This window comes from Rhea pennata, chromosome 15, assembly GCF_028389875.1.
Source record: "Rhea pennata isolate bPtePen1 chromosome 15, bPtePen1.pri, whole genome shotgun sequence".
NCBI lineage: Eukaryota > Metazoa > Chordata > Aves > Rheiformes > Rheidae > Rhea > Rhea pennata.
The window spans coordinates 19062394-19089918 of NC_084677.1; the positions used below are offsets into that span (position 1 = coordinate 19062394).

The window sequence follows — 27525 nt, forward strand, 5'->3', positions numbered from 1 at the left end:
CCTATCCCGGCAGGCCACGCGCGGCGGCCGGGGCGGCGCCCCCTGGCGGGCGGCGGACCGCGCTCCGCGGGGGCGCCGGGGGGCGGGCGCAGCCCCGGCGGGGGCGACCCAGGCCCCCGGGGCTCCTCCAAGCTCCCAGAAACCAACCTGCCCCTTAGGGACCCCCCGGTCCAGGGACTCCCGCAGCCCAGGGAAGCCCCCCCAGCCCTATGGATGCTCAGCCCCTAGAGCCCCCCCCAGGGTCACCCCCGGTCCAGGGACTCCCGCAGCCCAGGGAAGCCCCCCCAGCCCTATGGATGCTCAGCCCCTAGAGCCCCCCCCAGGGTCACCCCCGGTCCAGGGACTCCCGCAGCCCAGGGAAGCCCCCCCAGCCCTATGGATGCTCAGCCCCTAGAGCCCCCCCTAGGGTCACCCCCGGTCCAGGGACTCCCGCAGCCCAGGGAAGCCCCCCCAGCCCTATGGATGCTCAGCCCCTAGAGCCCCCCCCAGGGTCACCCCCGGTCCAGGGACTCCCGCAGCCCAGGGAAGCCCCCCCAGCCCTATGGATGCTCAGCCCCTAGAGCCCCCCCTAGGGTCACCCCCGGTCCAGGGACTCCCGCAGCCCAGGGAAGCCCCCCCAGCCCTATGGATGCTCTAGCCCCTAGAGCCCCCCCCCAGCCCCTAGGGTCACCCCCGGTCCAGGGACTCCCGCAGCCCCCAGGGACAAACCCACCCCCCAGGGACCTTTCCCTCCCCAGCCACCTAGTCACTTTGCTAAGCACAGAGTCTTATCAAAAAAACGAAGTTTAATGGCATCGCACACGCTCCAGGGACGGCGCGGTGCCCGGCCGCACAGCCCGCACAGGCCCCACGTATAAGAGGTGCAGGCTGGGCTGGCCGCTGGCGCTGCCGGCAGCACAGAACCGACGCGTCCGCGGTCGTGAAGCAAAGCCAGCGGCGCGCAGGGCCGGCTGCAGGGCTCCCGCGCGGTCACAGTGAACCCCCCAACCAACCTGGGAGAAGGGAACCAGCTCTCCCATGAGCCAGAAATTCTACCTTACTCTAGTTTTATCAGTGCAAACCCTTCTCTTGACACCTCTCCAAGCCTTCTCTCAAGTCTTTTCTGCCTTAGGCTGTGAATAATGATACAGGTAAACACTTCCGTCTTTCTGTCCAGCCAGCAGACAAGCACTTGTAACAGACCATCGGACCAGCGACCAGCTCCCATTCGAATTGGGTGGGAGTAGAGCTGTGCACTGCCCTAGAAGCAGATCCCACACCGCAATGGTTCCTGAGGTTAGTACAGCTGCAGCAGAAACATCCTTCACTTCACCTTCCAGGTACCTAGCATCACACACAGAAGAGTCAAAATGTTACACATTTCTTTGAAGACACCATTACATCATTTATAAAATAAGGTAATTTTTCACAAAGAAAAGTAATAAATGAATTTAAGCCAACTTAGAAAGTCAGGTTATGTTAATATGTTTATCTTCAGTGTATCTGAACAAGAAGGATACAAAAGCCAATCCTCCCATGTCCCTAGTATATATTTGGAAATGGTTCAGTAAACTAAGATCTCAATCTACTAATATTTGTGTATTTAAGAAATATAGCTGGATATAAGTGTATTGCAAATCTTAAAGCTTAGTCTTCCAAATGCAAAACATAAGTAAAAGGTCATCTCACTGCAAACAGCTGTCTAATCTAAATAAAGCTAGCTAAGTGCTCTTTAGCATCACAAAGGCACAAAGGCTTAGAATATCCTCATTTGCAGACATTTCCTCAAGAGGTTTTTGCCTAAGGTGTTTGACTGATGAATCCAGTTACAACATTTCCTTTATTACAAGCACTCTCTGGGGAGAGAAAAAAGAAAAAAAAAAAGAGAGAGAAAGCCCATAGCAAGCAGAAAAGCAATCCTGTTGTGTGTCTGCACAGCTCTTGTGAGTGGAGCCCCCCTGCTGAGCCATGGCTCAGAGGTTAGCTCACAGACTTGTGCAGGAAACAGGCAGGAAATAGGCAACACCCTCCCTATATTCTCATGTACATACAGCACAAATGAATGTGATGGATGGCAGCCTTGTTATCATCAGCTAGATGGCAAATGGATCCTTGCCAACAACAGCTCATTAAGTGATTCTCTTCCAAACCCACAACAAAGGTACCGTTCAGATGTGCACACACAGTCTGGGAGATACTTGCCTTCCAGCATGTCCAGGTGGGAGGGAGGAGAAAATCACTCCAGTGCTCCTGGCTGTTTTGGGATTGAATGCTATCACGCGGAATGCAGGGTTTCCACAGAGCTCACTCTCTTTGGCATGTGGATGACTTAAAACAACAAACAAAAGGCCCTGATACACATAGAAAAAAATACATCACTAAAAACAATAGCAAGAAGGGGGAAAAATCTGAAGAATTTTCAAAAAATAATTGCTACATTCTCTCTATAATCAAAACCTTATGAACAGTGATGCATTAATTTTACTGCATAAAATAGAAATAGTTTACTTTCCTTATCAAATTATATTAAAAAGCAAGGCAGATGCTGACTGGTAAGGGTCAAAGCACAACAGCAAAATGACATTGCAGTAACCCAGTAGAATTATGCACCTATCCTTCTGCTCAAAAGAGCTAAACTTGGAGTAGAATGAAGTGACATTTAAAGTAGACTTTATTGGCCTCCATTTAATCCCTAACAAACTACTCATGTAACAAGAATTCCACATAGACTAGCATGGCTGAAAACAGTGTCTCCAACAAAAGTTACAGGTCAGAACGAAATAGCCTGAGATAGATACTCTGAAAAAGTCTCCAAAGAATCTGACTCAAGACATCATTACTGGACAAGCGATTCTTGTCCTAAAAGATTACGTTTACTGAAAACAATCACACCCTTGAAAAAACACAAAATCCAGCTGGAATCATAGTACAAATGGAAGCAAGAGGGAAAGAATCACTAGTATGAACTGTTTAGATTTATATCCTCAATGATTTGTGTAAATAATGACCAATTCAAGTATGCTTTCTGACAGTGCAGCTTCATCATGCTGGCAACTACTGACCTGTGAAAAGGGAGAGATTTACCAAGCACCAGCACTGGGCAACAGAACATCTGCTTCCCACATACAAGATGTCTTGGGCTGCTGCTTTGGCATACACTTGGATGTATCACTCTTATCAGTGCACTGCAGAAAGCCAAGAATGTGAGGTAACCAATGTCGCTTATTTCTCCAAGTTAACGTATTTTCCTTTGAAATATCTTCAATGGATCTAAATACAGCAGATATTTCAATCCATTCTAGAAACCCACTCCTTTAAACCCCCAGTACAGTTAGTTAGTGCAGTCTATGCGTAACCTGTGTGCTGCTAGTTCACATACGTACAGAGTCAGAATATGCTCGATGGCAGATTGAAGATGGGTAGGAATAACCAACGTGCATTTTTTTCAGGAGCTGGCCTGTTTTCAAATTCCTGCGGTCAGTGAAAATAAAATTATGACTGCTTTTCCATCCTCAATCTGTTATTTTTCTAATCACAGTTATACCATTATGAAAAAAAGAGAGAAATAGTTTTGGTTCTAGATAAACTAAACCAAGATAGTACAGTCTAAATGCACAGAAGTTAAATATAGTTATGTATCAGACTCTAGGCCCTTTGAATTATTGGTTCATGGGCAAATCAGCAGCCAACCAAAATCACTATATAATGTCTATAGCTAGCTGTTATTGTCACTATTTACATCTGCAAGCTGTATCTCACTTAATTCCAAAGGAAACACTGACCAAACAACAATGCTGTTCACTGCAGTGGTGCCAACCAAAGCATCTCTCATTCCTTCCACTTCAGCAAAAGCTAGAACAGTTTCTTCAGGGGGCATCAAAGTCTGTCCCTCCTTGTTCCTAAACAGTAGATGCAAGCAAGTGAGAAAAGCCAGCCAAAATAATACAGATATTCTGTACACAGCACCCCTCCAGAAAGAACAGGCACCTGACACTTTTCTACATCTGAGATGCCTCCTTTCCTTCCGCCTGCCATACTGAGACCATGCTGAAACCAGACGACTCACCTTCCTGTCTCCGAAAATGATATTATCTCCACTTGCTGCTCTTGAAGAGTTTTGCTGCTGATGACCAACCTCCGATCCTTTAGCCCAAGAACAGCTTTTATATTTCCAGTTTTTACTAGTGATTGCTTGAATGAGTCATTCTCAGAAGAATAAAGCAAGAGCCTAAGTTAAGACAAAAGTATGCATAATGACAAAAGGAAATAGAACTTAAACATGCCGTAGTGTATATAAAATGAATGTATCTTTAAACAGTCTACCACCTCTAGGGGTGAATAAGAAAGTCTCTGTAGTTCTTTCTTTCTTTCTTTCTTTCTTTTTTTTTTATCCCTTCCATATTTTTTAAAGGTTAAAGCATTTGAGAAAGTGACAGATTAGCAAAGCACAGTTTAAATCATTACAGGACAGGAGAGTAAAGCTGCAGATATTCAGGGTGGGAAGCATTAGTAAGAAATACATACAACACCTTATTTCGCCAATCTCCAAATCTCCCAGTGCTACACACACGAGATTACAGGTGTCTGGCAGAGGAATAATCTGTATTACTGGAATCTAGGACAGCAAAGCAAGAATTCAGCATTATCTACAATGTGCCTCTTACTTTGACTTTATTCCCATTCTCTAGAGTGTTTCAAGTAAAATTATACAGAGAAGAACTAGTTTTCAGACTCTTCAGAAGAAACAGTTAGATCAATGGTGAACTTAGAGCTGACTGTTTCCCTAATTAAACAATCCCCACTGATATAACAGACAATGAATCATTCTAGGGGGCCTAAAGGAAAAGAACACAACAAATCAGTGGCTGCTGTGCAACTACCATTTAGTACATGAAGTACCAGTATCTATCTAACACATGACCATACAAACTACTGATCATTCCTGTCAAGAGTGCAAATCATTCTGTTCTGTTGCCTGATAGAAGAAAAATTTATGCCACCCAAGAACTAACCTTGCACCCAAGACTCCAAGATCTTTGTGTTAGTTCCTTATGAATTAACACACTGTAAAAAGAAAATTGTTCTAAATTCTAGAAATAAAGACCATGTTCATACCTCTCCATGTTGCCAAGTATAAACCTTTCCCCAGTGGCCAGGCGCCAGAAGTTTCCACAGGGAAACAGAGTTCTCACTGGCTGTCACAACACAGAGCTCTCTGCAGCCAGCTGCTTCCCACCACATGGTACTTACATCCACAGCACAAGAGCGTGAGGAATCCTGCCAAAACAAAATGGTCTTGATATTCTTTTGATAGATACAATTATTTAACCTGGAGATTCAGGTTGAGAAAACTGTTACTTGAGATCCAATATGAGGAGAATTTGAGGCTCATACTTAATGCTCAAGATGTTTATTTTTGAATGAAGTGTCAGTAAGGCATTTAGGAAAATAAGTGTGGTGGGTTTCAACCTTAGAGCAGTGAATACACTTGCTCATTTCAAAGAAATCACTTCTTACTTGAAAACAACAGGGATTCTGTAGAGCCCAGAAGTGAACCAGGTCAGAAAGTACCATGGTACAGACACAGCGAAGTCTGAGTGCAGCCCACCTGTAGTCATGCACATGCTTCCCTTACTGTACATACAGGAGACAACACTTGCAGTAGTGTAAAGAAAGGTAAAAACTGAACAAAGCAAGGGTATTCTCTTCTCTCCTGTATAAAAAGTTCTCATCTTCAGTCATGTTAGTGTTGGCTAGCTGTGCCAACTCCACAGGATTGCTTCTTGAGCAAAACTTTGCAGCTTGGTTTAGAGAAGCCACAGGTGACCAAGCCCCTGCAAGCTCCTTTGGAGTTCAGTGGGCTTTCCCACAGATGTCACTTCTTTGCCTGCCAACTGTCCTCTACCCCCTACAAGAGGCTGGAAATACAAAAGGACAGTGATAGGACACGACTGCAGGAGGAAGGTCCCATTGCTCAGCTGTACAAACAGTCTTTGGCAAGGTTTGCCTTGGTCACAGCACGTAGACACAAGGCTCTGCTCCTGAGGGGTGTGAACATTACATGTGCATTTGGCAGTGTTGTAATCCCAAATAAAATATGCTTCTTGCTGGGTTAGTAAGTGTCTGAAATGGGGACAGGAGGCCATAGAAGCCACCGGGCAGGCACAGTAGGCATAAAAGGATTGAGATGATTTTATCTGGGGCTGAAAAAAATAATGCAGTGGTTCAATTTGTTGGAACATTTGCATGTGTTTAGACATTTGACATTCAGAAACAAACACTGAAATCCTTTCTCAGTTAGAAGCAGATATACAGGAATCTAGCCAAAGCCATTTTGGCATGCTTTACCACAACTGAAGAAAGAACTGATCAAATTGCAGAGGAATTTAGTTTTTTTTTCAGCTAGCTGTTCTGCAATTTTTACTGTACTTTTGTTAAACTTTGTATTAAAGAGCAGCTTTTGACTCAACAAACAATTATCTGATATTATCCCACCTTTAACTTTGATTCAAGCTGCAAGCTCTCTTCTCTCAGGCCATCAAGCAGTACCACAGCCAACTGTTCTGCGACAGTTTTTTCCTGAACAAACAAAAAGTAAAGAATGAGGATAAATTCAGCTTCAAAACTACATTCAGCACCCATAAGAGAGAGGCAAAATTGTGAATTCACTCTGCATGCTATTGCTGGAGAGCTATTAGAGGAGCCTCTCTTTTTCTAATTCACACATCTTTGAAGAACAGGAGACCCCTGACAGGTTATTCCCTGTTTTTACCCTCAAAAATGTCTCGTAACATCATTTTGCATCTCAGTCCCACTACCACTCCTCAGAGACTACTGATTTCCTCAGTAGAATGACCCACATGTGGGATGACTATCTTCTACAATTGCCTTTACCAAATCCCAGTTTCAAATCTAAGATAGACTTACACTAGATGGGTAAATCTTTGTTCATATACATGTTTCAAGCCTGCCCTCTATAATAAGCATCAAAGCCTACATCTCCAGTTTAATCAAACAAGGCTTTGAAAAATTTGCACTTGAGATCAAAAGACCTTAGGCAACAGATGAAAGCCAAACATTTGCAGAGTCAGCTAAAGGACAGCATCCAGGGCTGGCACGCAAAGAGGTCTAGCTGCAGAAGCCAGCCGAGACTTTGAAAGAGGAGACTCGCTCACAGAACCACTGGCTTGGTACCCTTAGCAGAGAGGCCAGCTTGTTACCTGTTGAACAGATGCTCTGCAGGATCTCTGCAGATTGCTCTCTGATTGCTCATGCTTCTTTAAGGCCATCATCTCATCAGATTTATGATTAGGGTCTCTTTCAGCTTCTAAAAGAAACATTGCACACTGTCCCTCCTCTTTTCTAGTAGATTCTGCACCACAGCTGTCCGAGTCCAGTGGAATGGCAGAGTCTCTACATTCCCTATGACCCACAACCTGGCCAGATGCTCCTTTGGAGGAATGAATGTTTACTTGCAAGGGAAGCACAGACAGTGTGTTGGAAAAGACATTATTGTCTACTGATGGTAAGACAGCAGGGGTTGCACCCAAGACAGGGAAAACAGATGAGGAAATCTGAGACTCAGGCTGACTGGGAACACCAGCTAAGACAGTCTCCATAGGAGTAAAGAGCAATTCCCTTGTGCAAAGTCCCTTCTTGGAAGCTGGGCTTTCTAAATGAGGTAACTTGGACAATGCATTTTTGCAAGGCGAAATTAAATTGCTTTCATGCCTTTTCTTTTCTGCATTCATTTGCGGATCCTGTGTGTGCTCTGAAGCCACACCATCTCCAGACGTGCTAGGAACAAAAACCTCCAAGTCATTCACAGGGGAAGATTTAAATTTCTCAAGTTTTAGTAGCCCAAACTCCTCATCAGGTAAGTGAAAGTCCTTGATACCCAGTCTGAAGGGTAGCCACTGGAGACTGCGGAAGCTGAAGAGAGAGTCTGCAGTATCAGGGTCCATAGCAGGGAGACTAAGAGAAGCTGGATCCTCTGAATTCATTTGATGGCTCTGTCCTCTTTTGCTCTCACCTAGACATAGAAAGACATAATATGAGAGAGAACATCACGTCGTAAAACAACCAGCAACTAGCCCTCCAATCTTTTATCTAGAGTGTCACAACACTATTTTCCAAAAACAGCCACATCCCTCTTAATATATGCAAGTACCATTTTCTGGAAAGACATTACACTCCACAATTGCTCTGCATTAAGGCTTCAGCTAAAATATCATTGGCAAAGGCTGCCAGAATTGATGGAACACCTAGCTAGATTTTGCCTTTCTCCCAACTCTTTTTCTTTTCACAGTATTCACAGATTATCAGACTGTAACACTAGTCTTTGTGTTTCACACTAAAAAAACTCATTAATGCCCAGATACAGTTGGCAAAACAAAGATTTATGTCCGTTTGCTGAAAAATCAGGTCAGGTTTGCAAAAAATTTACTCTAGCAACAAAGTCAGCTTAAGACTCTCAGCCCTGTTCCTCTTCCATGCACTGCTGCGCACACCCTGCAACGTGGGCATCACAATGATGCCTTTTTTTTTTTTAAAAAAAAAGCTTTTGAGAGCTTCAACTCTCAAGAGACAAAAAGTTAACTCAGATCAGATTTTCCTGCATAAAAAAATAAAATATGTCAGGGTGTGAACAGCAGTGCATGGATTCACTTGGCCATTTCACTGCCTTACAACTGGGCTCTACTTTTAGGGAGCGCTTTTATTTGACGAAATACCTTTTGAGACCTGACTGGTTCCCTCTCTGGCAGAGGAACGTAGGGGATGGTGTGGAGAGAGACATTCATTAATCCCTAAGAGCTGCTCAGCCCTGCAGTCTCCTCGCACATGTTGATTCTTCACAAATTCCACTGGATGTTTATCAGATTGACACACACTTAAGTTGGCATCCAGATCTCCTATGCAGCTGTCAAAATTTTCTTTCCCTAGGTTCAAAGAATCACTCCTCTGAAGTGGATTTTGAACCTGTTCTAACAGAGTCTTATAGCATTTACCAAGTACTTGACTTCCAACAGAAGGATCAGCACCCATTTGCTGTAAACTGCCAGGCACTTCTGTCTCTCCAGACCCAAGAGCTGCAGCGCTAGACAACCTTATCTCATTTAAATACAATTTTTCAAGATTACCCTTGGAGTTTTCCTTTTTGCTCTGACGGTCATTTGATAAGACACTACTGCTTTCTTTGGATGTTATGAGATCCAAGTCCATTAGATGTTCCCGTGATGCTCGATTCACAGTGGGTTTGCTTGTAGACTTTCTTCTTCCCTTTTGTTTCCTCTGTGACTGTCTCTGATCACGCTTTGTGCTAGCAATACTGCTCTGAGAGATGGATCCAAGCGAAGTGCTGCTACTGTTAGATGGAGGAAGAGATTGTTGAGGACTACGTGAATTCACTGGATCGTTTTCTGCACCCAGAAAAGCGAGAGGCACGACCCCTGACTCCTCATCATTTTCAACTGCTTCTTGGGAGGGCAGATCTGAATTTGCATCTTTCTGCTTGCATTTATTTCGCAGACCTTTCTTGCTCCTACCTAGCTGGCTGAGAATTACTGCATCTAGGTCTACTTTCCTCTGGCAATTAGACATACGGCGAGTTGTCCTGACATAGTATTCAACTGGAAATAGAAGTCCCTCAACAACTGTGCAAGAGTTCAAAGCACTTTCAGTTTCAGGAGTTGTCATCTTCTCTAAGTGAGAAAGTCTTGACTCAGTTTCAATCTCTTGAGTCTCCAACAGTTTTTCAACATTGCATGTAAGAGTATCTGTAGGAAAGCAGTTTAAACCATTGGTGTCCTTCTGATTTCCTTCAGGTCTTTCACTCTCATTAATTACAGTGCTATTTCTGTCAGAGGGCAATACTTCTTTCTGTGACATTAAATCCAAGAATTTACATAATTCTCCCTGATCTTCATACATACTCTCGTTGACTGCTTGTTTTTTTGTTTTGGAAGGTTCTTTTTCTCCATCATCACTGCTGTCAGGTAAAATAGATTCACTGTTTTCTAAACACAGCTGCACAGGCTCACAGTTATCACACATGGCCAGAGCACTTGGGGGCCCAGGCTGCTGGACATCATTGCTGTCCCTCAAAGCATGTGAAAATAGCTCAGGCACTCTTACAGGGTTACTGTCGTCAAGTGTTTCCTGTACAACTCCTAACTCTACATCCAAAGGCGCTAAACTTTTTCCTTCTCTCCTCACAAAGGCTGATTCGGATGCTCTGTGAGCATTCTCCTCTGCATTTGAGAAACTGCTTCGTCTGAACACTGGTGATCTAAGTTCCTTTTCATTGGCAGTTTGATTTTTCACCATTTCATCAGCATTTATTAGCAGCACATCATGCAGAGATTCCCTTTCCTCTGGTACCACAGTCTTCATTTTCCTCCTCCTCAGCCTCATCACCTTTGAGGTTTCAGGCTTTTTCTCCTCAGCAGAAGGCGTAACAATTCCACTGCGGACATTTTCCTGGCTAGCCTGTGTATTTTCTGCCTGTGAACTGTACGACAAGCTAACTTTATTGTTGAAGAATTCAGGCTTTTGTTTAAATGAGACAGATGCTTTCTTCTTTGTGCCAAGAACAGAGCAGCTTTTGATCTGTAACTGACAGGTTTCATGTTTACCAGCACTAGGAGATATGGTATCTCTAGAACCTGTGGAAAAAAAAAATGCATGTGTGAAAAATATTCCCAGAAAAGTCCCATCCAAGAAAAACATCATACAGTGAAACCAGACAACTATGACAGGAGTGAAAGACTAGGAATGTTCCTGGGATCTTACAGGCAAGACTAAGGAGCACTAGCAGACCTGCTGAGGAGGAAAGGAGAGGGCACTCGTAAAAAGGGATGTTATTGTAGATGATTATTTAGCAATACTGGAAAAGCCATGTATTGAGTATAAAGGAGAGCAGATGCAACAACAGAAGCAGTGTACAATTTGAGTCAGAACAGAAGCACGCCAACAGAGTTGCAGGCATCCCAGCTCCAACAGAACACAGTGCTGTGCGCCAGGACTTGGGCATCAAGGCAGAAAGAATCTGAGCTGGCTCCTCAGTCCGGATCTGAAGCCTGTGCACTGCCTCAGGGAAGAACAACTGGGAGGAAAAATAAACTTTTCAGGGACTGCAGCTGGGGGTATCCACGCAGATCTATTCAGAAAGGTGAACCACCAGGAAATACCACGCAGTTGTGTGTGAAGGCACTACTTAAACTCCTACCTGCAGGGCTCTGCGGGCTCTCCTGTTCCCTGAGCAGGCGGTTTTGCTCGGCGACCGTTTTCTGGACGAAGCCCTGAACTCTCTCGGCTCTCTGCGCGCGCTGTGACACAACAGCGGGTCAGCGCTGGGGCTGGGGCGCACGTTTCGGGGTGCGGAGGAACCGCGCCTTCCCCCCGCCGCTCCGCGACGCGGCCCCGGGGCGGCCCCGGCCCCGGCCCCGGCCCCGGCGCGGCCCGCCTACCCGCAGCCGGCTCACGGTCTCGCTGTACTCCCGCCTCAGCAGCGCCAGCTTCTCCCGCAGCTGCAAGACAGAACGTGACGGGGTGGCAGCGCCGCCCGGCCCCGGCCCCGGCCCCGGCCGCCCCCGCCCGGCCCCGGCCGCCCCGCACCTTCTCCCGCTCGGCCCCGCTCAGCGCCGCGCCGCCCCCCGCCTCCTCCATGGCCGCCGCCGCCCGCCGGAAGCGCCCCGCGCGCGCCGGCCGCCTCGTCGCCATAGCAACCGCGCCGGGATTGGCCGCGCCCGCGGCGGAAGCGCTGGTGGAGTGGAAGTGACGTGCAGGAAGCTGGGTGTGGCGGCACGGAAGTGGCGGAACCATGGAGCTGAGCGAGATGCTCTACAACAAGTCCGAGTACATCGAGACGGTGCGGGGGCGCCGGGCCGGGCCGGGGTGCCGGGGCCGGGCGGTGGGCCGGGCCGGGCCGGGCCGTGGGGTGGTGACGGGGACCGGGCCGGGCGGGGCCGGGCCGTGGGGTGGTGGCGGGGACCGGGCCGGGCTGGACCGGCCTGGGGCCGCGCTGATCCACCCCTTCTCCCCGCAGGCCTCCGGCAACAAGGTGAGCCGTCAGTCCGTGCTGTGCGGCAGCCAGAACATCGTCCTCAACGGCAAGGTGGGCGCGGCCGCGGGTGGCCCCTTCTAGTCAGCCCTGAGGCACTAAGGCGAGCGTGGAAACGCTCCGGTTGCACTGCCAGGCTGCCCTTGCTGTGCCCCGCTCCGTGCGCGGTGCAGGCAGCCCAGCCGTGAGTCTGGCCACCCAGACGACTGTGCCGCGCCATTGTGCTATCCTTGGGCCACCCTCCTCACCCCTTGGATACCAGAGCTCTGCTCCTGGCAAAACCAAAGAAAACTTACTGTGGGTGTTAGCTCTCAGTGCTTTCATCCATGTGACAGGAAAGCTGTATTTCTGTCTGCTCTTAAGCCTCGCTTTGTGCAGCTCACTCGCTAACGTGATGGAAGAGCAGCTAGCGGTTCTGGGCTCTGTGCTATTTGCTTTGTTCTCACTCTTTTGACTAAAACAACCATCTGTAACGTAATATGATTTCTTTGAAGTAGTCAACCTCTGCACGAATCTTCATAACAGCTACTAATACTGACAGAAATTAGAGCTGATGTATATCTTTCTCTTCCTATCCAGACAATAGTTATGAATGACTGCATCATTCGGGGTGACCTGGCAAATGTAAGAGTTGGACGCCACTGCGTGGTGAAAAGCCGTAGTGTCATTAGGCCACCTTTCAAGAAGTTCAGTAAAGGGTAAGAATCCTCTCCCTTCAGGAAGGGAACCAAAGTTAAAATCTGCGTACTTAAAAATATTAGGTTGGGTGATATCTGTATTTAGAGGGCTGTGTTCCTTTTCCAATAATTTTGCATAAATATGTCCTCCTAAATCTGCTTTTTCCTCAAATTATCAGCTTTGCTTTGAAGGTTGCTGTGCTTTCAAACTGTAATATGGAAGGACTGGGACATATTGAAATAGTGAAGAATGCATTTCGTTTGTTCGTTTATTTGCAGTCTTTAAATCTAAATATGTTTTAGTGACATGATGTATTCCTTTTGCTTCTTGTGGTCGTTTTTTAGAGATACTTAAGAACAGCTGCTGTTCAAGTCTCTCTTAGTATCAAACTTGCCTCTGGTAATATAATTGGAGATGGGAGACTTCATGGTGTGGTTTTTAGGTCTAGTAGCATTGTGGATTAATCTGTATATTGTGTCATCTTAACAAGTAACTCTCCCCTGTCACAGGGTCGCTTTCTTCCCTCTCCACATTGGTGATCATGTGTTTATAGAAGAGGACTGTGTTGTCAATGCAGCCCAGATTGGCTCCTATGTCCACATAGGCAAGAACTGTGTCATTGTGAGTGCTCTTTCTCAGTCTTTGCTTTAAACTCTTGAGTACTGTTGAGACTGTAACAACAACGGAAAGGTATCCATACCATTGTTTGTAGCAAGCGTACTTAATCTCGTGCTGTTCCCTTCTTCCTTTTCCTTCTCCACAGAAAGTGATGCTTTAAATTTTGTCATTCTGAGGATAGCCAGTACAGCTGACCACTATTCGGAAAACCGGTTCCTACAATATTGTCAGTATGGCAAATGGCACTCAGCTGGGAACCTTCTAGCACTGGCCTATAAGAAATAGGCAATTGCACTGTGAGACCCATCTAGTTCCTCTCTGCCTGTAATTAATGCAAAGTGATGTTTCTCATTAAATGGCTTTCTGTATTAGTTAAGAATTTATTACTGGCATTAATGTGTAGGTTGGTGTTTTACTGAAACAGATAACTACAGGGGCATGCAGTTACTAGTCAGACAAGCTGCTCACTGTCCTGTGTTTTGTTAAATACTGCAGCAGGCTGTATGAAAGACATGCTTGTTCTCTTCTTGGGAGCTGCATTTACGCAGTCTGGACATGTAGTGGTTACTTTTCATTGGTACTTGTCCTTGCATAGCTTAAAAGTCAGATGAAGCCCAAAGACAACTGGGTAATCAGTATGTTAGGAACCGTTAATGTCAGGGTGTCCAGGGAAGAGAGCCTTTCCTTGCAGCACAAGTGAATTCGTGGACCTATACAAATAACACAAAATAGTCAAGGTTACTGTCTGCTGAGCTGAAGACCTTGCTATGTTACTGCGTGGCTAGGGTTATCAGTTCCAATTTGCACATTGACGTGTTAATTTGCAGTTCCTTGTACGTGTGTTACTCAAGAGCAAGTAGATATTTTCCTTAGAAAAAATTTAAATCAATCTTTTAAATGCTGTTGCAAACAGCATTCAGTCATGGTAAAGATATATATTCCCATGTTTCCCTTATTACGAAGAATGAGTTTTGAGGAGTTAAACTTGTTCAGCTTCAACTTATCAGGAATAAGTAAAAGAACTGTGAGTATAAGCTTTACCTGGTGTCTGTTTTAGGGTCGTAGATGTGTTCTGAAAGACTGCTGCAAAATCTTAGACAATACGGTGTTACCTCCTGAAACGGTTGTCCCACCTTTCACAGTGTTCTCAGGCTGCCCAGGTAAGCTCCCTCTAATCTTACTTGCACACAAGTGTGTATAACTTGGATATTCTTATTTTAAAAACAAGTTGCTGTGACAAAGGCTCCTATTTGCATGGGGTCTAGAAATAAAGGCATAGGACATGTGGTAAAATTAAAAATAACATTTTTAGCTTGTGAAATTCATTGCTTTGGGATATGTCAGGTAGATGGTGTATGTTTACTCATAATAATATGACTAGGATGATAATACATCTGCTGGCTGTGGCCATCCTTTATAGTAAGCAATACAGCTTTTGAGGCATTTAGAACTTAGCAGGCGGTTGGGCCATGGTAGAGGGAATGCTTCCTTTTCAGTGGTTTCTGGTTTTGTAGGTGTTTCCATAAGTTCAGCTGTAGGAAATTCACATTCTTTGAATATGAATGGAGAGAAAGGTACACTGAATTGATACATGAATATTTAGTTCCTGCCTGTCAACCTGGCTGCACTGGTGGCCTCATTGCACACATTGTGCATTCTGTTGTTCATCTACAGATACTATTTTATGGGGAAGGGCAGAAGCTGTTAGAGGACCTAGCTGCGGCACGCTATCTGACTTCCATGCCAAAGTGTAGATAGGAACGAGCCCCTTGTGTTCAGAGAAGAGCCCTTAGCTGCTCTATTAGTATTTACTTACAATTCAATCATAGAGTAACTGCTTTGAATGTTGAATATAAGCTCATTTTGCTTCCTCCCTCAAGAATGCTGATGGTCATGCTGTTGTTCCTCTTCCAGGACTCTTCTCTGGGGAACTCCCGGAATGTACCCAAGAACTCATGATTGATGTTACAAAGAGCTATTACCAGAAGTTCTTGCCGCTCACTCAGGTCTAGTAGCCTATTTACCATGTTTCAGAGCAATAAAGACACATAGGAGTACTTCGGGAGGGGGAGAGGAATATTGGTCAGAGAATCCAAGGCGTGGTCCTCTGCTGTTCCTGAACACTTCTGCAGGTGTTTCTCAGCACCAGTGGTCTGGCCAAGCAGTCCCTTGTGAAAGCTGCTGTGTCATGTTGTTTAAACTTTGTATGGTCATTCAAATGTACTTCATTCCATGTCGTCTGGATTGTGCCATTAAATGTTTTGGAGCTAGGAAAGCTGATAAAATCCCCTTTAGGGCAACATCTGTTGCAGTTGAGCAACAAGGCAGAGTTGATAGCTCATACTCTGTAGCCAGAGCCTGTCTTTCACATCATTTCTGTTCCTAACTCAAAGCAAGTAGGTTTACATCTGCTAGAAGCAACCTGCATCCTTTAACAGAAGTGTTACGTGGCTGACATGCTTGTTTTGGGCAGTTGCTTAACTGTGGTTCGTTAGAGTCAATGCTTTCCTTCAGAAATATGTGTTGATCTGTGGGCCTGTGTTGAGGTGGATGGCCTCTTCTTTTTTTCCCTGCAGACTGAGATCCTCCTATAGGAACAGGGTACCTTTTATTGTCCTGTGTTTGGTTTTAGCACTTTTGGCTGACAGATTGAAATCTATCCTACTCTGACTTGCCTGATAGGACACTTAGCTTTCAACTCTTCAAGTAGACACCAGTTGTGTGCTCACACCTGTCAGGCAGAGTTAGGATTCTCATGTCTGATGCATGTTCCTTTTCCTGAACATCACAGACTTCAAAGAGCCAAAAGATTTTGGAAAGAGGATTACTATTTCACTCTCAAAAATGAGTGCAACAGAAGGTGGGAAATTAAAAGCAGAAAATGGAGCGGGTAGGCGAATGCTGCAGTTGTCCCCATTTGTTGCCCACTGTATTTATTTGCAGAAAGCTCTTCATTGCTTTTTTGCATCATAAAACTTAAGGTGGAGATTCAGACTTCCTGGAAAAAGTGAATGTTTCATTTTGCACATGCAGCACAGCTGCAATTACTCTTGTTGGGAGCAGTTGTGTGCAATCTGGATGCAGCTGATAATTTTTTCAACTCAGTACCAGACAACTGGCCAAAAACAAATCTTCCTGCTCTGGTTTTGTTGTATTCAAGCTTAGCATCAGCCCTTTGCAGCTTTTAAAACTGGGGCTCCTGCATGTTGAAGTGTACCAGCTGTGGGCTAGAACACATACTAGTTAGGTAGTAGGTGGGGGCTGTGAGACCTGCAGCCCTGGAGCATTCAAGCTGTTCTGTATAATGCAGAGTACTGACATACATTAATTAGCAAACAGCTACAAAAACACTAAAGGGTGTAGTAACTACTGTTAATCAAATGTAAAACCAGTGTCTGGTTTGTTTGTATTTTTACTGTACATAAATTAAAAACCTCTTAAGTTATTCAAGTGACTCAAGATTGTGACTTTTCAAATCAAACTGTTGAAAGCAGAATGAGGTTTCTGTTGTGCTTGTGCACGTGTACCATAGTCTCTTAGTGCAGTGAAAAGTGAAGTACGCTGTGAAACAGCTTCTACTTTTCTGCCTCTGAGCTGAGGACTTTCATCAACAAATGAAGTGATTCTAGCATGGCTGTTTTGTAGATGCTCTGAAATACAGAGTATCTTTATTTCTATTCTTGATACTGAAGTGAGAATCCTAAAGTCACCAGGGTGACTAAAAACCTCTCTCTTCAGCACTGAAACTTTAAGCATGCCTATTCTGTACAGTAGCAGCTCCAACGATGTTGCTTCAAGCACTTGGAAATGGCCTGCTTTTTTTGATCTAGCAGTCTCAGATGATATAACTGCTCTCCTTTCACATCTGTACGGGGGAAAAAAAAAAAAAAAGCTGGAGCCAGCTTCTCATGGTAGCAAACACAGTTGCCACAAGAAGATGCAATTTTGTGTTAAGGCTGCAACAGTTAGGCTGATACTGGTCCATTTCATTGGAGAATTCAATAGTTAGGTCATATTTGTTTCAGCAGAGGTAAAACGCAATTTTACCCGGGCTAGAAGCCCAGATTCAGTAGGCCTGTTGTATCACCTAGTCCCATAAAGGCAAGAAATATCTGTTTAATGGCAGCTGTATTTATGACACCCTCCTGAAGTGAAAGTGGAGACAAATGCAAAGGAAACTGCATTCTTTTTGTGATCTTGTGAGGGCTTGGGGGGGGTGATTTATATGTGAAAGGGCCAAGCTTGCTACTTTTTCTACCTGTATGAAAAGTATAAAGCCGTAAGTGTTCCTGACACTTGTACTACAGGCAGCTTCCTAATTGACTTCAATTACTGATATGATTAGCTCCTCCTCTCCAAATTCTGACAGCCCTTGCAGAAGCAGTTTGCTGTGAGGGACAAAAGGAGGCTACCTCAGTCACTAGACCTCACAGGCTTTGGGATTCTTGAAAGATTTCATGCATGTCAGAGGTGTTTATGCTGGCACTCATTAGTACTACTGTGCATTGGTGACTTGCTATCAGCTGTCTCTTGAAGTGTGTAAAGTAGCACTGTATTTTGTCAGAAAGGGCCTGTGTGTGCTGTGTTGCCATGGTGTCACTTCAAAGTTTCAACACCACATAGTACATTTCACTGGGATCGCTTGATTTACGACCGCAGTTGGGTAACATGAAGCTAGGCTGCTAGAGTGGGGAGGAAGGTGGGCTATTAAGTTGAGGGATGTGAGTTTGAGAATAGAAATGTTACTACAGCTGGAAAAGTCTCAGGAATGATGTACTTCCATCATCACTTCAACGCAGCTGTAGTGTACTGAGGAATATGTAACTGTACAGCCACTTACACATTTCTCAGCCTTGTCTTCCTTCTAGCAGGCTGATTAAAACCTGTTTTATTGTCTCTGTTAAGGTGGCCTCTGCCAGGGTCTAAAAACAAGTCACCACTGAAGATCTCAAATACTCAGCAGTGTTAACATTCCTTAAATTTGGTCACTTTATCCTCCTGTCCTCTGAAGCATCACTCTGACCTGGGCTCATCTCTACACCTCTGCCAGCTCTCTGGAATGATGGAGTATCAGGTTGCAGCATGCTTCTACACCCCCTGGGAACTGTAGTTTTCTGATGTCAACATTCAGTTTAGTGAAGTGCAGTGAAACTTGACTTCCAAGAGAGGGCTTTGCTGCACAGCTAAAGAGGAGCTGTAGGTGCGTGGGGAAGCATGATGCTCAAAGGGTTGGGGAGGGAAATGCGAATTCCTTCTTTCAAGATTCTTAGCAAAAAGCGATCACTTCCAGCAGTAAGTTGCTATGTTGCTTCATTGATCCTATGTACTTCACTTTGCTCTGACCAAGACTGGAGGCGCATACTACTTGTGTTGGTCACTCTTACGCAGGGCATTTAAAGTTCTCAAGAATGTAAAACTGGGGCTTCTCTCTGTTACTCTGGGTCCACTGTCATCTGCTAGTGGTTGTAGTACCTGCCTGGTACTGGAGTCAGACGTAAGTGTACTCACTGTAAGTGGCTGAGGGAGACCAGGCAGTGCAAGAAACACAGTCTGTTTGGAATTTAGCCGGAATGTGCCCTGACCCCAGTCACCCTCCTCATTGCTGCACAGCACTGCTCCCAAAGCCAAACTTCTGCCAACCTGTGGGACCACAAAAGCCCCTGAGAGCAGACCTTCCCATCACAGTTACACTTATGTGATGCTTTGAGCCAGTGCTGAGGGGAGAGATCCAGCTGCTCCTTCGTGTCCTCATCCTAGCTTCGGCGTACAACCACGTATGCCTGGAGGGAAAGAGCAGGCTCGTGGCCCAGGGCGCGATGGCTGGCCCGGATTTGTGCTGGTCTTGGTTGTTGTTCACTGGTGTTTCATTCTGAGCCAGCAGGCAGCAAGACCAAATTAAAGGATGAGTATATATGCTAAAGTTACATTTCTTAACAGATGGTGTGCTTAGATTACAGGAACAAGCTCTCCAGGCCCTAGTGCACATGTGGTCCATTCCTGCCATATTCTTTCCTAAATGGCATCCCACATGGTGACTGGGATGAGGAAGGTGAAAAAATCATTAACAAGGCCAGGCACAATTACGCTCAGCTGGCAAAATGTCACCCCTTGGTGACAGAGAGGGAAATGAGAGGTGCCATGAGAGAAGCTGAAAATGACAGCAGGAATATGTGGGACTGCAGACTAAAAATCAGCAAAATGGCCAGATTCTTGGGGAAATGCAGACATATATAAACAAACAGTGTCTTACCTTGGAGGAGTCACAAAAATGTGCAGGGAACTGAACTGTCTAATTGCCATTTCTCTTTCACAGAAGAAACTTACAAGTACAAAGTATAACATGAATTTACTTTCACAAAATACTTAAACTAAACCTGCCAGAAGGACTTGACTGAAAAGCTGCTTACAACCCACAGGGGTGAGAGGAAAAACACTCAAGCTAAGATCACCTTTAGCTGTTTTTCATAAAAGTAATCCCCTCCAAATGCTCTTAAAAACCATTTGTATTCCTTAGTGGGAGGACAGCTCCACAACTAGTACTGTTTTTGTATTTGTACCTATAAATTCTCTTTGATTTCCCACACCCACAAATCGTGGTACTGATTCAAACAACTGTAGACATGTACAACACTGCCTTGAGGAATTCTGAGTATTACAATATTGTCCAATGCTGCCCTGGTCTTTGTGAGCTGGTTCTCAGCTATATCTCATCCCTGCAGAACCTGCATGTACCTGTGCCTGAGTGCTTACTTGAGCCCTTCTTGTACACACAAATAAAGGGGTAAAAAAGAACTCTGCGGAAGGGCTGGCTGCAGTGTCGTATCGATGCTATACTGGTGCTGCGCGGCCAAGAGGGTTTCGTGTGCGCTCAGGCTGGTAAGAGCTTTTATCAGACAGGCAAGCAGTCAACAGCTGAGCGGCAGTACTAAGCACTGCAAAAAATAAAATGAAATTTCCACTCTCTTACGGTAGACATTGAGATGACGGAAAGCTTCTATCTATAACTCAGAGACTGTTTGAGCCTCTGCGAAGGCGGAGGCAAACTGCCCTAAGTCGGGCTGACCTCAGCGAGACTGTCAGAGCACTCTGCCAGCTACTTGTCGTCTCTTCCCAGTTTTTCGGCTCAGAGTGGGGGTACCTGGCCTCATTTGCATCCCCTTTCTTGGCCTCTCCTCCTCGCTCTTGCCGTGAAGCCTCAAGCGTTCCCAGCAGCCCCAGATGTGCAGCTAGGAGGGAGGAGCCCGGAGCCCGTCCTCCAGCCTCACGGACCGCCTGCCCTCCTCAGCCACAGCCCTGGGTTTTACCCGTGCAATAGCAGTCCCACGCAGGCGCTTCAGGCTGGCCCACCTGCGACGCGGTGCCGGACGCTCGGCGGGGGAGCCGTGGGGCTGCTGCTGATGATCCAGTGTCGCGGTTGCCTGCTGGTGCTTGGCATCCCGGAGGGAAGGGGTGTCTGAACCCCCGGGAAGCTCCTGTCCTCGAGCCCCGCAGCGGCGCTGCCCCACGCTCGCGTGGCTTCTCACTGCGTGCCCGAGGGAGGCCAAGCACATGAGTGTCCTCAAAGGACGCCAGAAACAACGCGAGCTGCTCCGGAATGGGGCAGGCAAGCCAAGCCCCTCAGGCCGTCCCTCTCAGCCGGTCCGGCCGCAGCTGCGCCGCGGTCACGCGTGGGGCCGCGCGCTGCGCTGCGCCCCGCCCGCCCGCCAGGCAGCGCCCGCGCCCCGGTGCCGCGCGGCGCCTGTCTCTTTAAACGCGGCAGGCGGGGCGCGCTCCCATGGTGCGTCGCGGCGGGCGCTTGGATTTTAAATCCTCTCGACCAATAGGGAGCGGCCTGGCGCGCGTAACGCTCCGGCTCCGCGTTTGAAATTGTTACAGCGCTGCCGCGGCGGCCACAGCGCTCTGCGCCCGCCCGCGCCGCCCCGGGGGCTCCGCTCCGCGCCCGCCCGCGCCGCTCCGGGGGCTCTGCGCCCGCCCGCACCGCGCCAGAGGCTCCGCGCCGCTCTGCGCCCGCCCGCGCCGCCCCGGGGGCTCCGCTCTGCGCCCGGCCGCGCCGGAGGCTCCGCTCGGCTCCGCTCCGCCCCGGGGGCCCCGCACCGCGGCTCCTCGCCGCCCCGCGCCCTCGCAGCGAGGCCTCGCCCCGAGGGAGCCGCCGGCGCCGGCCCGAGGGAGCGGCGGGTGCGATGAGCGCGGCGGGCGGGAAGGCGGCGCGGCCGCCGGGCGCGGCGGAGCCGGGGCGGGCGGGAGGCGCGGCGGCGGCGGGCGGCAAGGAGGTGCCGAAGGTGCTGGTGGACCCGCGGACGCGGCGCAGCTACCTGCGCGGGCGCTTCCTGGGCAAGGGCGGCTTCGCGCGGTGCTACGAGCTGGCCGAGGCCGAGAGCCGCGAGGTGTTCGCCGGCAAGGTGGTGCCCAAGTCGCTGCTGGTGAAGCCGCACCAGAAGGAGAAGATGTCCATGGAGATCGCCATCCACCGCAGCCTGGCGCACCGGCACGTCGTCGGCTTCCAGGGCTTCTTCGAGGACGCCGACTTCGTCTACGTGGTGCTGGAGCTCTGCCGCCGCCGGGTGAGGGCTGGGAGGGGGCTCCGGGGGGGACCAAGGGCCGGGGAGGATCTGGGGGGCTCCATGGGGGATGGGATCAGGCCCTGGGCCGGGGGGAGGGATCGGGGGGGGGTCCTGGGTGGAGGATGAGGCCTTGGGCCGGGTGGGGGGATCTAGGGGAGTTCCTGGGGGGAGGATGAGGCCCTGGGGCTGGGCAGAGAGGATTTGGGGGGGGGGGGGAATCCAGCCCTGGGGCTGGGTGGGGGAGTCTGGGGGGAGATCAGGCCCTGTGTCTGCGCGGGGGGCTCTGGAGGGCCGGAGCAGCTGGGGGCTGGTGCATGCCCTGGGCTGACGACCTCCCGCAGTCGCTGCTGGAGCTGCACAAGCGGCGGAAGGCGCTGAGCGAGCCCGAGGTGCGCTACTACCTGCGCCAGACCATCCTGGGCTGCCAGTACCTCCACAACCACCGCGTCATCCACCGTGACCTCAAGCTGGGCAACCTCTTCCTCAGCGATGAGATGGAGGTGAAGATCGGTAGGTGCTTGTGATGTGCTGCCCACCACCTGCGGTAGGGACCCTGAGCTTGGGGTCAGTGGTATGGAAGCTTCTGGCTTATATTCTTGTCTTCCCCATCTCTCAAAGGTGACTTTGGCCTGGCTACCAAAGTGGAGTATGATGGCGAGCGTAAGAAGACCCTGTGTGGGACCCCGAACTACATTGCTCCAGAGGTGCTGGGCAAGAAGGGGCACAGCTTCGAGGTGGACATCTGGTCCATTGGCTGCATCATGTGAGTCAGAGCACTCCCCATGTGGGGCTGGGCTGTCCCATGCTCTGGGTCTCCTTGGGCTTTTGGCATAAGCTGAAACCTTGGGCATGCTGTCTGCTGAGCACAGCTGCTTGCCAGCACATAACTTTCTCAGTGCTCATAACTTCCCTAGTGCTCTGCACATGTGTAGGTATATGTGTCTTTGCAGGCTAATCTGCTCACATGGGGGCCATCTTGAGGCAATTTTTGCAAAAGCTCTCATTTTCCAACCAGAACTTTTTCTAGGGGGTACTAGATCCCAGCTTCCCCCCTCAGGGAGAAGGCACTGGGAATAGTACCTGTAACTGCCTGCTGTACTGCCCTCTCTGGCAGAAGGAACACACTTGGCATTAGGGAGTCACAGCTGGCACTTCTGGATGGAGCTGCATCTGGACTAGGAGTGTTGTAGCCTCTCTACTGGCTGCCTCATACAAAACTGTGACACTCTTCTATGTCCTTAAACACGCAGGTACACTCTGCTGGTAGGGAAACCGCCTTTTGAAACGTCTTGTCTAAAGGAAACTTACATCCGAATTAAGAAGAATGAATATACCATCCCCAAGGTAAGGCACTTCCTGTGGGTGGACTCATTAACCCTGCAGCAGGTTTGTCACCTTCTGCACCATTCTGCTTCTGACACTTAATGAGCTCTTTCATAACAGTGAAACAGTTCTCCTTGCCAAATGCTAAGAAGGGGATGTTTCAGTCTGGTGGAATGGACCTGTGGGGTCAGCATCCTACTGAGGGGCCAGCAGCCTCCCTCCTGACATACCAAAAATCTGAACTGGGCAGCTGACATGTGAAGAAGGCCATGGGATAAATTAACTTGCTCAAGTCCAGCCACAGATGAGGTCTGGGCAAGGACCCCTGCTCATCCCACTGTTGGTTTAGTCTTGCTAGAGTCAGTTGACTTAAAGCTCTGAATACTACCAGGAGATTGCATAGGCACTGTCAAGCTGTTCTGTTTCCCCAGACCAACATCCTGTGTGTCTGCTGCAGCACAGGAGCTCTGCTCTGAGCAGAGCTGCCCCCATACTGTGCATCCTGTGCACGTTGCTCCTTGTGCATGCTTGTCCCTGACCTTTCCTGTTTGTGAATTCTGCCTGTTTTCTCACAGCACATCAACCCTGTAGCTGCTAACCTCATCCAGAAGATGCTGAGGTCTGACCCTGCCACACGCCCAACAATTGACGAGTTGCTGAATGACGAGTTCTTCACGTCAGGATACATCCCCAACCGCTTGCCCACCAGCTGTCTCACCGTTGCACCTAGGTTTTCAATTGCTCCCAGTGGGCTTGAATTAAATGGGCGAAAGCCGCTGACTGCCCTCAATAAAGGTGAGTGTGAGTGCCTGGGAGCTGAGGGCTGTAGACTGTAGTGCTGGATGAAAGCCTGCCAGGCCTCCAGCACCATCCAGACTGTTGGTGAGGAATGTGGTGCTCCCTAACCTCTTCCTTCTCTTCCTCCCTGCTTCTGCTCTGGGTTGTCAGCACTAGCTTTAGCTGTGTGGTGCATAATGTGTTTCTTAGAGCTCTGATTGTAAATTTGGTGCCTTCAGAAACCTGCTTCCTTGTAATGCCTCCACTCTTTTCTTTTCTGGCCCAGGACCGGACAGCCCTGCACTAGAGAGCTTGCCTGAAAAAGATGATGTAGCTGGGCTGCGGGAGCTAGGAGATGCTGTTGACTGTCACTTAGCAGACATGTTACAGCAGCTGACTGCAGTCAATTCAGCCAAGCCATCTGAGAGAGTGGTTGTGAGACAAGGTGAGCCATGTGCACCAGCCTTTCTTGGTAACTTGCTTTTCTGTCATTCTGCTACTGTTTGAAGTGAGGGGCTAACTGATCTCCTTGGCTTCAAAATGGAAGGCAGAGAAGCGATGTAGTAGCTACTTGTCTTCATTTTGACTTTGTTTGTTATGGTGCACAAGATGCCTTAGATGCCTTCTAATAAACTGTTCTCTTCTTGGCAGAAGAGGCTGAAGACCCAGCCTGCATTCCTATCTTCTGGGTTAGCAAATGGGTGGACTACTCAGATAAATATGGTCTAGGTAAGTAATATAGGAGCAGCACTTCAGCCTTTTCCAGTTTCTGAAGAAGCTGAGGAAGGCTGTGATTCAGGTATTGCATGTGCCAGATTCTTTAATCTGGCAGCCCAACATGTAGATGTCTAAAACTCCCACCAGCAAGAACGTTATATATGCAGTGAATCCAGAGCAGCGGTCACTGAGCATAAGCCCGTGCCCCTATTGGCACAAAACAGCTACATGCTCTGTGGGATGTGGCCTTGCTCCACAGTGAGCAAATGATACCCAGTACTGTAGTTAAAGCTTCCTTCTATAGCATGTGATGTGACAGGGAAGAGCAACAAATCCAGAGAAGTGCCACCCAGACCTCTGCAAAGACGAGGATCTCTGGATTGATGGGTTGGCTGTCAGCAATCCGCTATATGACACAGTTCTGCCTTGTATTTTGCACAGTCAGCGGTTCTATTTGAAGGTCTAACAGGCTCCCTTTTGAACTAGGTTATCAGCTGTGCGACAACAGTGTTGGAGTTCTCTTCAATGACTCCACTCGTCTTATTATGTATAATGATGGAGACAGCTTGCAGTACATTGAGCAAAACAGCACGGAGTCCTACTTCACTGTGAGATCTTATCCCTCTGCCCTAAACAAGAAGGTCAGTTTGGGGACAGGGGCCATTGCTGGTGGGTGGGCATTCCTCCCTGAGACCTCTGCCAGCCTCCATAGGTGGGTTCCAGGGAGAGGATCAATTTCTTGGGGCCACTTTCTTTCTGCAGGCTTCCTCTTGGCTGGTAAAACACAGCCCAAAGGAGAGACTAGCAGCTCGCACTGTTTCTAGTTGCTAGCTGAGGCTTGCTTATGAGTAGCTTCAAAGAAGTATGTGCTCACAAAGCCTGCAAAGTGAACCTCAGACATCACCAACAGGGTTAACTTTGTCTGAATATGTGAACTTGTACAAGTTCTTACAGTGACCCCCTCAAGTCCTGAAAGATAAAAGGAGGCTCTGGGACTGCAGAAGCTGCCTCTGTCTTCCCCAGGTAGCATGGGTTATCTCCAGCCTGTCTGGGTAACAGTTTTTCCTTCTCTGCAGATAACACTATTGAAATACTTCCGGAACTACATGAGTGAGCACCTACTGAAGGCAGGTGCTAACATCACGCCTCGGGAAGGAGATGAGCTGGCTCGTTTACCCTACCTCTGCACATGGTTCCGGACCCGCAGTGCCATTATCCTGCACCTCAGCAATGGCACTGTGCAGATCAACTTCTTCCAGGTGAGGATGCCATTCCCTGGCTTTCTTGGGGCTGCAGCTCTAGCTGCCCTAGCAGCTCTGCTGCAAACAGTGCTATATGCAAACACCCTCCTTAGCAGGAGGGTGTAACCCAAGTCAAAACTTTGCCCAGTGAACCTACACTGGAAGGCTCCTTACTCTTATCAGTCCATAAGCCATCCAGACATGTTAGTATGGGCTATTTCCTAGAGCAGGAGTAAGACTGCTGCATGGTCTTAAGTGCAGTGGTTCTTGAGCTGGCTGACTGGGTAGCTTTGTTTCCTTTTATTGCTATCTATGAAGAAATAGTTTTCTACCTCAACTTGGCTGTGGTGAGCTGCCGTGTTAGCATGTTTCTAGGTGCTGCTCAGATGCCTCAGCTGCTGAGATGGTTTGTCTTGAGGGAAACTCAGTGTTTGCAGTGTGCTAAGGGTCACCTCTGCATCCTCTCCTTGTAGGACCACACCAAAGTCATCCTGTGCCCTCTCATGGCTGCTGTCACATACATAGATGAGAAACGGGACTTCCGCACGTACAAGCTGAGCCTCATCGAGGAACATGGATGCTGCAAGGAGCTGGCCAGCCGGCTCCGCTATGCTCGCACCATGGTGGAGAAGCTCCTCAGCTCAAAGTCTGGCTCAGCCCGTGTGAAACCCTCTGTTTAGGCCTTGATCTTGATGGACTTGACATCTGTGCCAAACTGCCCCAGCTGTGGATGGGGGACTCTAGTAGCATCCCTGCTCGCACTGTAACCTCTCATCACCTAGCTGGGCTCCTGCTCCTGGGTACTGTCGCTGATGCTGTGGGAATGGTGCTGTGTTTACTGACAGGTGCCCAAGGGGACTTTTTGCTTCCCACTCCCAATAGAAAGTCTATTTTTTATTAAGTATTTAGTCCTTTTTTTTCCCCCCTAACTTCCCAAAACAAAAAGCCTGACTCAAAACAAACCTTGTTTGAGGTTCCTGGGCATGAGAGACTCCAGAGTGTGGAGAAGGCAGAACTATCATGTAAGTTATTTGTACATGTTTGCCTTATGCTCTGGGCTTTGTTTATTGTAGTAATTCAGCTAAGATATTTAACATGCCCAGATTGAGACTGAGCAATTAGCCTTTTAATACTGAAATTAATCTACATAAAACCTAAACTTTTGTATATTGCATAACTTGATTAAAGATTGTTTGCTGCAGCATCCAGTCTGTTTTCGTTCTCTTTAGCCTGCTCTAAGGACTTATTTAGGTAGCTGAGGGGGGAGGCTCTGCCTTCCCCCTCTTTCACAAGCAAGAGATCTCATTTTCTACAAGCTGTCTGCTTCATTGCCCCTATTAGCAGCCCTAGGAGCGCCTGGCTGAGCTCTGGATTTGCTGTTTGGCTCCACCTCTAATACTGAGCAATAGGAAGATAGCAGCAAATTTTAATAGGAAATGGGGGTTTTAAAGTTTAGATATTTGTTGTGAGTAGCACATGTGTTTCATTCTTTCTCCTGTGCTGGAGAAAGGGGACTACTGCTCTTCCAAGGTACTGTGGGAGACATTAGCCTACCGTTACTGGTTAGAAT

General features: G+C 48.0%; 3 protein-coding genes across 4 annotated transcripts; 2 read left to right on the forward strand and 1 right to left on the reverse strand.

The window, feature by feature from the left end:
* Positions 1 to 767: 767 nt before the first annotated feature.
* PALB2 (partner and localizer of BRCA2) lies at positions 768 to 10489 on the reverse strand. Of its 2 annotated transcripts, none has more exons than XM_062587916.1 (10): positions 9120 to 10489; positions 7200 to 8011; positions 6475 to 6558; positions 5095 to 5256; positions 4509 to 4594; positions 4046 to 4207; positions 3762 to 3878; positions 3363 to 3450; positions 2182 to 2330; positions 768 to 1323 (listed from the first exon to the last, which is right to left on the reverse strand). In XM_062587916.1, the coding sequence occupies exons 1-10, from the start codon at positions 10390 to 10392 to the stop codon at positions 1092 to 1094; spliced, it is 3165 nt and encodes a 1054-aa protein (XP_062443900.1). In that variant the 5' UTR covers positions 10393 to 10489; the 3' UTR covers positions 768 to 1091. The 2 variants fall into 2 exon arrangements, with proteins under 2 accessions (XP_062443900.1, XP_062443901.1); XM_062587917.1 differs by lacking the exon at positions 9120 to 10489 and adding an exon at positions 8988 to 9064.
* Positions 10490 to 11770: 1281 nt separating this feature from the next.
* DCTN5 (dynactin subunit 5) lies at positions 11771 to 18752 on the forward strand. The gene is made up of 7 exons (XM_062587918.1): positions 11771 to 11848; positions 12026 to 12094; positions 12620 to 12738; positions 13228 to 13339; positions 14394 to 14496; positions 15251 to 15342; positions 18242 to 18752. The coding sequence occupies exons 1-7, from the start codon at positions 11801 to 11803 to the stop codon at positions 18260 to 18262; spliced, it is 564 nt and encodes a 187-aa protein (XP_062443902.1). The 5' UTR covers positions 11771 to 11800; the 3' UTR covers positions 18263 to 18752.
* A 2764-nt stretch (positions 18753 to 21516) lies between these two features.
* PLK1 (polo like kinase 1) lies at positions 21517 to 26684 on the forward strand. The gene is made up of 10 exons (XM_062588362.1): positions 21517 to 21897; positions 22239 to 22407; positions 22516 to 22660; positions 23148 to 23241; positions 23796 to 24015; positions 24284 to 24442; positions 24649 to 24726; positions 25201 to 25355; positions 25791 to 25973; positions 26429 to 26684. Exons 1-10 carry the CDS (start codon positions 21517 to 21519, stop codon positions 26633 to 26635), a joined length of 1791 nt encoding a protein of 596 aa, XP_062444346.1. The 3' UTR covers positions 26636 to 26684.
* Positions 26685 to 27525: the final 841 nt, after the last annotated feature.